Below are 10,087 nucleotides of genomic sequence, written 5' to 3'. Positions count from 1 at the left end.
TGATTTATTTTGGTTTAGAAAACTGCAAGTCATGAGAACTGCTTTTTCTGGACTGCTTTTTGTGGGAGGGCATATGTACAGTAAAATTTGTGATAATCAGTTGAGGCTATTCAAAGTGCTTTGAGTATTACAGACAAAAAAAATCCCCTCTCATCAGTGGGAGCAATCTCAATAAATAAAGTACAACATTCAACAAGAAACATCCCATTTTTCTTGCTCGTGTACAATCTGACAACTTGCCAATATCTTTTGCTATATTTACTCCTCCTGAAGTGTTTGTGCTTGAGGGTCTAATTGCATTATCAACAGCCTATATAGAACATTTCAAAACTAAGCTGTGTTAGACCAAACTGACAGATTTGCTTTCAATGGCACAGATTTTAATAATTTCAAAACTTATCAGCATATGGCAGCAGGTCTAAACTTAGCATAACCAGGTCCTCCTGATGGGATGTCAAAGGAGGCTGTACATTTTTTTCAGTCCTCCACGGACTGAAATTATATTTGCTGTTCATATTCTGGCTAGACTAAATAAGCAAATGCCTTCAATTTACAGCATAGATAACTGTTTTTAGAAGTGCCTCCTAAGAAGGCATTTTTACCAAACACATTGTCCCAACCTTTCCAGCAGGAACAATCAGAACAGACAAACCATAGCTGCAGAAGGCAGACCAGTCCCTTCCCAAGCAAGATAAGCAAAGAGTCCTGGGGAGCACAGTTTACTATCTTCAACTCCACCCACTACTGGGTAACTGAGAGAAGAGGCTTGTGTCCACTGTCCACGAGCAGAACAAAGCACTGTCACAAAGACCCTGAAGCCACCTGCAGGGTTAGGACTTCCCATGTGAGTCTTGGGCAAGTCTCCAGGCAACTGGCAAATGCCTGTGTAGTTTCAGTGTAAATCCTGGAGAATTACTGCAATGTGTTCCTTGGTGATTTAACAGTTTTATCCAAATATAATACCAAAGATTTGAAAAAGACATTCACTCTCCTAACACTTTAAAGACATGGCCGATCAGCCCATTTTATTAGGTGGAACACAGCAAAAGATGATTAAACCCAAAGTGCACTGTTTTCAGAGTTTAGATTCACTTCAGTAGCATTTGACAGGTATTCACAGAATCACAGAACGGTGGGGGTTGGAAGGGACCTCTGAAGATCATCTACTCCAACCCCCTGTAAAGCAGGACCACCCAGAGCAGGTTGCACAGGATTGTGTCCAGGCAGGTCTTGAACATCACCAGAGGAGACTCCACCACCTCTCTGGGCAGCCTGTTCCAGTGCTCTGTCACCCTCACGGTAAAGAAGTTTTTCCTCACATTCAGAAGGAACCTCCTGTGTTCCAGTTTGTGCCCTTTGCCCCATGTCCTATCACTGGGCACCACAGAGAAGAATCTAGCCCCTTCCTCTACACATCCACCACTCAGATACTTGTAAGCATTGATCAGATCCCCTCAGTCTTCTCTGAGCTAAACAGACTCAGCTGTCTCAGCCTTTTCTCATAGGAGAGATGCTCCAGTCTTTGTAGATGCTCCATAACCTTTGTAGCCCTCCTCTGGACGCTCTCCAGTACTTCCCTGTCTATCTTGAGCTGGAGAGCCCGGAACTGCACAAAATACTCCAGATGTGGCCTCACCAGGGCAGAGCAGAGGGGAAGGAGAACCTCCCTTTACCTGCTGGCCATTCTGTTCTTAATGCACCCCAGGTCCATTGGCCTCCTTTGTCACAAGGGCACTGCTGGCTCATGGAGAGCTTGTTGTCGACCAAGACTCCTAGGTCCTTCCCCACAGAGCTGCTTCCCAGCAAGTCAACCCCTAACCTGTTCTAGTGGCCAGTGCTACTCTTCCCTAGGTACAGAACCCTATATTTGCCCTTGTTGAATGTCTTCTGGCTCCTCTTCAGCCAGCTCTCTCGTCTGTTAAGACCTCACTGAACGTCTGTGCAGCCTTCTGGAGTGTCAGCCACTCCTCCCAGTTTTGTATCATCAGCAAATCTGCTGGTGTTGCACCCTGTGCCCTCATCCAGGTCACCAATGAATATGTCAATCAAGACCGCACCAAGCACTGACCCTTGGGGCACAACACTGTCTGCATACAGGCCTACAACTAGACTCTGTGATGCTTGTCACAACCCACTGGGCTCTGCCTTTCACCTAGTTCCCAACCCGCCTCACTGTTCACTCATCCAACCCACATTTCCTAAACTTGGTTATGGGGATGTTATGAGAGACCACATCAAAAGCCATACTGGAGTCAAGGTAGACAACAACAACCACTGCTCTCCCTTCATGCACCCAGCCAGTCATGCCATCATAGAAGGCTATCAGATTGGTCAGGCATGATTTCCTCTTGGTGAATCCATGTTGACTGTTCTCAGTATCCTTCTTGTCCACCACATGCTTCTTAATAAACCCCAGAATAAGCTGTTCCATAACCTTCCCAGGGGTGGAGGTGGAGCCGACTGGCCTGTAGTTTCCTGGGTCCTCCTCCTCATTTTTTGAAGACCAGAGTGACATTGGCTTTCCTCCAGTCCTCAGGCAACTCTCCTATTTTCCACAACATCTCGAAGATGGTTGAGAGCAGCCTAGCAGTAACATCTGCCAGCTCCCTGAGCACTCATGGGTGCAGTCCAGATATGGACTGCTGCAAATTCTGTACAAAACTTACAAAGCTTTTTTGCACTGGAATGAGCCAAAAGACGTGTACAGTTCTATAAATGATAAATAACTGAGTTAACATACTCGAACGTTTTGCACCTGCCAGCAAATGCCCCCGTTCTAAAACCATCTAACATTTTGGTAGGCAAGATCCAGACCCACCAAACTGCTCAACTTCACAAAGTAAATGAGTAGCAGAGACTGCCTTATCTCCTAACTCCAAACCAAGTAATTTAATTTCTTCTATCACATCACTTACCCTGAAGTCAATTAGTAATTATTTCACACTATCATGCTACATGTTAAGCATGTGTCAGCAAGTTAGAGAGGCAGAATTACTGAACAACTCCCAGTTTCTCCTAAAACTCATTTTGCAGCTAGCCAGTTATAGATGTATTTAAGCAATGCTGTATTTCCACTGGAAAAGTATTTTAGATGAAACAACACAGCTGAAACTGAGGCATCAGTACATTTTGTTCAAGAAACCAGAAAAAGCAAGTCTCTCTCATTTCTGCTAAAAACCTCTTTGTTCTTTAGTTTCATTGATTCCTTTCCTAGCAAACATTGCATTAGTTTTGTGACAGTGTTGCTCTGCGTGATGTAGGGAACCTTCTGTCAACACAGCTACAGTGAACACATACACTCACTCTGACTTCAGCCATTGCCTGAAATCACCAGAGAACTCAAAAGTGAACGGGTGGTCACTTGTTATCAGCAAGGGAAAAAAGAAAAAAAGAAACTGTAATGCTTGTGGTGGTAATAGGAGACTACAAAACCCCCCAAAACCACAGCACAGAACTCTGCAGTGGAAACGGGCCTGAGTGGGAGGGGAATGACGACAGGTAAAAAACGAGTAGCAAGTAACAGCCTGGTGGTTTGGAAAAGAGCACTGTAAACATCAAGTCTGTCATCTGTCATCTTAATAACTGTGTGATAGCCAAAAATAGTTACACACTAACATCTGCTAACTTCATAAATAACACTCACTGTGCATATGTTCTTCGTAACATACAGGATCCTACAATGGTCTTTAAAATGTGTATGATAATGAAGTGCTAAAAATAAATCAAGTAAAGATGACAGTATATTAAAATTAAATGTATGTGCTACACCTGTCCTAATGAACAATATTGGTTAGATAATAGACTTTCTTTATTTTGAAGTCTGAAAACAGTTTATTCAGAAGCTATTATTAAGACTGACATCCAATGTGGGTAAAGATTTTCAGTAGGGGCAATCCTTTACTTGCCTGTTCGAATGGTCATTATGCACCATGAAAAAGTGCTTTTTAAAAAAAGTCTTCATAGTACCTGCTTTTCTACCCCAGGTGTTAACCTCCTGTCAGGTGTAAGGGTGAAGGTTTTGGCAGCAAGGAAGGCATGATACAGGAGTCACGCCATGCCAGCCACTGACAGTTCCAGCCAGCTCCACAAAGAACCCACACAGGGGACAGGAGCCAGCAGCTGAGTGGGAAGCACCTTTGTGAAACCACCAGCCAAACAAGAGGAATGAGGGGGGGGAAAGCGAGGAACACCAGTATGAACACCTATGTCGGAAAAGGAGGAGGGGGAGGAGGTGCTTCAGGCACCAGAGCAGAGATTGGCTGCAGCAAGATCATGTAGAGCAGATATCCACACCACTGTCTGGAGAGCAGCATTCACCGGAGCAGATGGGTATTTCCTGAAGGAATTGTAGCTCATGAAGAGGAGCAGGGGGAAATAGGAGCAGGGGGAAAGTGTGAGGAAGGAGCAGAACTGTTAAAAACTGACTGTAAACCACTGCTCAGGAAACTGGGGAAGGGAGAAAATAGAGGACTGGGGACTGAAGTTGATCCTGGAAAAAGGGAGGCAGTGGGACAATGTTATTTTTTGTTTCTCAATTTTGTTTCAACTGGCAAGGTACTAAATAAATTTTCCCCAAGACAAGTCTGGCTTGCCTGCAACAGTTACTAGTAAGCAATCTCCCTGTGTTTATCCAGACCCACCAGCTTTGTCAACCTATTTTCTCCCCGTCCTCCTGAGGAGTGGGAGTGTGGCTGGGTGGGCACCTGGCACCTCACCAAGGTTACCAACCACATCTACAGCAAAACAAATAAAAAAAACCCAAATTGGTTTAAAAGGAAGACATTTTAATGTACAAATTTACAGTCATCATGTCATATTTTCTGGACTAATCTCTCTCAGTATATACTTTTTCATATTTTCATAATAAAACCACAAAAAGTAATTCTCAAACTAGGGAGGAAACTGCAGCGGTCTGCATGATTTATTCTATTCATATTTTATTCTACAAGTGTTTACATATTAACCACAAAAATAATCCCTCTTCCCTTTTCTCAAGGAAATAAACAATTCACTTGTAAACCCAAGAATCATTCAGCTGTCTAACGGTATGTGCATTACACCCCAGCATCCTCTGTCAAAACTAGCATGTTTCTATCTCTGGGGACTCCAGCCAGCAGTGTCTGTTGCTCCTCACGTGCCCACACAGCATATTCAGAATTCTTCTTCAGCGACACCCAAAGACACACTTCAGTGAAAGAAGAAACAGCTGAAGATGTCCATCTTCAGTTTTGCCTTGCAATACACCCAGCTGGCAACATTACTTCCTTCCAAATGGATCAGACCACACTTTTAACCCTACAAATCAAATATGAAAATACCAGCAGTTCATAACTAGACTGTTAGAGAAAAACAAAATCAACTGGTCTGATACTCCAGCCTTGTGTACCAAACTGCACTGAATTCCTAACTCTGCTTAAGCTTGTAACAGTATTTAGAAACACCATCTCATCTTGGTCTTAAGCTTCAGATAATGAAAAAATCTAGAACTGTTTAGTACGGCACCTTGCACTTGAATTTGTCTAGATTATACTTTCAACTACTGGATCTTGTAACTTCTCAGCAGCAGCATCTAAATGTAGATTTAAAAGTTATACTGAGGAGGACTGGTCATCAGGTACCCAGCTACCTGCATCTTGGATAAACGAGCCAGTCCAGTCCTTTTTAATGTTTAATAAAGCCAGCAGGTTCACCTGCCTTCTGTTTCACAACACCCTTCCTACTCCTCTTCAGCGTTTCACCACTTTCCTGGAAAGTAATTCCTGCACTGATGATTTAACCGATACGTGTACTAAGGACATGGCATTAATCCTATTTGGTTTTCCCTTGCTGCTGATGTCAGGCTTTTCTAAAAATAGGACTAAGTTACCGTTTAACATACTCAGATATGAACTGTTTCATCAAGACAGGCAGCCTCATGTCTTTAGAGGTGCCAGCCTTGCATAACGAACAGCCAGTTCCACGAAACAACGAGCTATCGAGGATGGTCCGACACAGGTTAGTCTTTATTCTCCTCACATGCTTTTCTACACCTTCTACAGGCAACATCTGGGATCAAAAGATGCTAGCACTGCCTTCCAAATTTTCCTTTATGTGTAGCAGACTTCTGACTCACCTCTCCACCCACGAGGCTGGAAGGTACTGACAAAGCACCCACAAATTGTGTTTCAGCTGGGATGTAAAGCAGTATTCCACACAAACGGGGTGCAATAGGGTATTTTTACAGCTAGAGCTCTGCCCACCCACGGTTCCTGTTTGCCCTGAAGTTAATTTCTGGTGTGGAAACTGGCACTTATTTAAGAAAGCGTGAAGATAACAGAATCTACAACATATTTGGCCAGTTTAATCAATTTAAACCAAGTTTCACTAAGTCGGCAATTTTCAAGTGAAGAATTAGCCTGGAAAATGTATTTTCATGGTAAGTTTATTTTTTATACATATACATATATTTTTATTTGAATGCATTCTCCACTGTATTTTTAAAAATCCATATAAATACTCTGGTCTTTGAAACAATGAGTGCAAACACATTAAGCAAGTATACCTGCAGGCTGAATATCCTCTTGAACAACACCAGCTCGGTTTACTGACTGTTCTTTCTCTGGAAAACAGAACAGAAAGGACACTACTGAAAAAAAAACATTACAACACAATACATCTTGACTGCACCCAATAAAATAATACTGAAAATGTTATTCATTCTGGATGCTATGCAGTAAAATTCTGGTGAGTATCCACCTACACAATGCAAATGTAGCAGTCACACTTCACTGAGAAACTAACTAGTCTGTTTTGAGAAACTGCAAACAATAAGATAATCACCTTACAGTAACAATTGCTGTTTAATAAAAGATGACCAAATACCTGCTGTGATCCCATCACTTAATGAATGATGAGTATATTTAAGGAGCTATCACTCACACACTCAACATAAAACTCTCCAAAAGTTTTGTTCTGTCCAGAATCAGTGATCCCCATTTTCAGGCCCTGAAAGATCTCGCAGATTTCATGGCAGCATCTACAAAGTACCTGCCTATAACCTTTGTGAAATGAAGTACTAGAGAGATATTTTCCATACAATGGCCTGTCTCCATCCTTCCTTTTTTGTTTGGAAGATTCAATCACTTCCAAGAGAACTGAATGAAGCAACATTATTTCCCCTTATTAAATTCCCCTCCTTGTTCTTCTTTTTCTCTCCCTTTCCACTTACATGCTTTACCACTGTGGTACTTCAAAGCAGGAAGTCAAAGCTCAGTTGGATTAACTACTTAACTTTTTAAGTGTTTAAAAAAACTGTAGGGTGCACAGTCTCAAGGGAAGCTCAGAACCAAGCTCACCTTAAACCAAAACTTTCTGGCATCCTATCCCACTGAGGGTGAGCAGGCACTGAGCATTGTTAGTCTGTCTGGGTATAAGGCTAATGCTTAGCAGAGGGTAGCAGGCATGTCATGGTAACTGATTCTACCTGCAAGGAGCCAGAATCAGGCTTCTTCTAGGACATGGAAGAGAAAGATATTTAGCCTTAGGTGGAAACTAAAAGAAGAAGAGAGACAGACACAAAATGGGACTCAATCTGAGAGATTTGGGAACCACACTCAAGGTGAACAGAAAGAGCTGTTAACTGGTCAGTCAACGTGCAGAAAGTAACAGGACACAGAACAGTCAATAGGGAGACCAGGGTAGGGCCTGGAAACATCCTGGAAAATAGATAAGCAAAAAAAAAAGAACAATGAGAGTCAGTCTTGATGAGAGGACAAGCACCTCAAACGATCGGGTGGGAGCTGAGGCTCACAGTCCAGCAAAATCAGGAAGTTTACTGTGGAAATGTCCCAGTATCAATCAAAATAGCAGCTGTCAAACCACCATTTTAATCAATCCAAGTGGAAGATCTCTGGGTTGAAGATCTCAGTCTCAACGCTGCCACTAAAACACATGACTACTCTGAAAATATCAAATCCTCTGTAGCTTAAAAGTTAAAAATACTTCCACTGTACCACAACTGTGAAATTCCATGTTCTAAAGTATTATCACAACAAATGCTTGGGTTTCTCTCAGGGTACAACAAGGAAAGCACATGGGAAATGAATAAAGATGTAAACAAAGCAGAGCAGCACACAATAAGTGAAGTTTACAATCAGGTATTTAATTGCAAAGTTAAGCACTTGCCAGCTGGACATTGCTCACCTTATGTCCAAAATGGAGATATTAAAAAAGTCCCTAACCTGCTGGGGAACAGTCATGCTTCTAATACTGTATTTTTTTGAAAGGGCACCACAAGTAAAAATGAGTTAAGAACAAGGTTTTCAGATGGAAACAGAGTAGTAAACCTATCTTTATGGGAAGTTTCCAACTTTACAAACATACCTTCCTTAAATAAAAACTTCCTTGAAAGTTAAATTTTACTTCAGTTTTAATGCAAGGCTAAAGTCCCTCCAATATCAGCAAGTCTGTTACCCTTTTCCCAGAGCTCCTGGGGCTGCTCAAGAGCTCCCTGGTTACAGACTAGTGCAGGCTTTGACAGGTGTTCTGTGTTTCAGGCAGGAAAGCAGGGTTTTGCTCAGCAGTCAGCTTCAGAGAAATCTCTAAGACCAGCTTAAGAAAATCACCACAATCTAAAGAATCTGGTACCACATTTTACCTTGAACTTTGCAATTGTATAGAATAGCTTGGGTCGGAAAGGACCTTTAAAGGTCACCTAGTCCAACCCTCCTGCAATGAGCAGGGACACCTTTAACTAAATCAAGCTGCTCAAAGTCCCAACCAGCCCGACTGTGAGTGTTTACAGCAACAGAGCATCCACAACTTCTCTGGGCAACCTGTGTCAGTGCCTCACCACCCAGATCATTATGAAAAAAATACTAAATTACTCTTTATGGCTGGTCTGAACCTACCCTCCACTACCCCTTGCCCTATGACAACAGGCCCTGCTAAAAACTCTCACCTATCACTCCACAGCCCCTCTCCAGCTTTCCCATCAGCCTCCTTCGGAGGGAAGGAGGTTATAACACCGCCCCCGGGGCTTTCCCTTCCCCGGCTGAACAAGCCCAGCTCCCCCAGCCTGTCCCCACGGGAGAGGCGAGCCAGCCAGCCCTCTGACCCTAACCTCTTCGACGGCACCCACGGCCACCTCAGAGAGCAGCTCAAGGCAGTTCTTTATCCCGCCGGCCAAGAACGCGAAACGAGAGCACTGCGAGGGCCGCTTCTCTGCTTTGCCTTTTTAAACGTACCCCCCGGGGGAGCAGAAAGCCTCTCGGGGCGGCGGGAGCCCGGCGGGAGCCCCCCGCACGCTCCCGGCCCGGGCGGGCCTGCGCTCCCGCGGCACGGCCGGGCCACCGAGCCGCTCAGGGCACCCAAGCCAGGCCCCAGCCCGCCCCCCCACCGTCCCCCCCACCCGCGCAGAGGACTCACTGTACTCCTCCGGCAGCAGCAACGGCCGGAAGTAGATGGGGTAAAAGGCCACCCCCACCACGGCCATAAAGCCGCCGAAGATACCGAGCGTGCGGTACAGCCCCGCCATCGCCGGCCACAACCCGGAAGCTACACCGCCGCTTCCGGGACACAGCGGAAAGGGAGGAAGAGGCAGCTGGGTTGGCCTGGCCGGCTAGGAGCGGCGCGGCGGCGCCCTCGCGCGGGGCGGCGGGACACAGCCCGGTGCCGGCGGCCCCCGGTGAGGCGGCGACGGTCCCGCGAGGCACTCGCTGCGCTGTGCGGTGTCGTCCCTGAGCAGGCGAACGGCGGCCCCTCCCGGGCAGCGGCTGTGAGGAGGCCCTGCCCCGTCTTACTGCCCTAGAGACACCCCCCGGCTGCGCCTCGCCCGCCAGCGGGGCCGGGGACCTGCTGAGGGCGGCGGCCGGGCGGGCAGGGCAGGGCGGAGTCCCCGTGTGAGGGCGAGGAGCGCCGTCGGGAGGGAGGACGCGGCCCTGCGCCGGGGTCCCCTCGGTACCTGTTGTGCTGGAGCGCGTCGGGGACTTCGAGAGGCCCCGCAGCGCCGCCGGGGCTCGGCGCCCCAGGCGTCTTGGGGGCCGGGTACTGCGCGGCCCGGCCCCTCCGCTCCCGCCCCCCCCCTGCTTCTCACCACACCTGCGGCTGC

General features: G+C 45.9%; 1 protein-coding gene across 1 annotated transcript; it reads right to left on the bottom strand.

The window, feature by feature from the left end:
- Positions 1–4,773: 4,773 nt before the first annotated feature.
- SMIM20 (small integral membrane protein 20) lies at positions 4,774–9,870 on the bottom strand. The gene is made up of 3 exons (XM_084266739.1): positions 9,406–9,870; positions 6,542–6,598; positions 4,774–5,295 (listed from the first exon to the last, which is right to left on the bottom strand). Exons 1-3 carry the CDS (start codon positions 9,512–9,514, stop codon positions 5,258–5,260), a joined length of 204 nt encoding a protein of 67 aa, XP_084122865.1. The 5' UTR covers positions 9,515–9,870; the 3' UTR covers positions 4,774–5,257.
- Positions 9,871–10,087: the final 217 nt, after the last annotated feature.

Source organism: Gallinula chloropus (assembly GCF_964237585.1).
Source record: "Gallinula chloropus genome assembly, chromosome: 7".
NCBI lineage: Eukaryota > Metazoa > Chordata > Aves > Gruiformes > Rallidae > Gallinula > Gallinula chloropus.
Note: the sequence above shows the minus strand (reverse complement) of the source record. Positions and strands in the feature narration are given on the sequence as shown.

Excerpts from the sequence above, each read along its gene's own strand:
- SMIM20 (XM_084266739.1), bottom strand. The coding sequence starts at position 9,514 with ATGGCGGGGCTGTACCGCACGCTCGGTATCTTCGGCGGCTTTATGGCC. Across the intron at positions 6,599-9,405 it reads GCTGCTGCCGGAGGAGTACA|AGAAAGAACAGTCAGTAAAC; the intron begins GTGAGTCCTCTG and ends TCTGTTTTCCAG. Across the intron at positions 5,296-6,541 it reads AGAGGATATTCAGCCTGCAG|GGTTAAAAGTGTGGTCTGAT; the intron begins GTATACTTGCTT and ends TTTGATTTGTAG.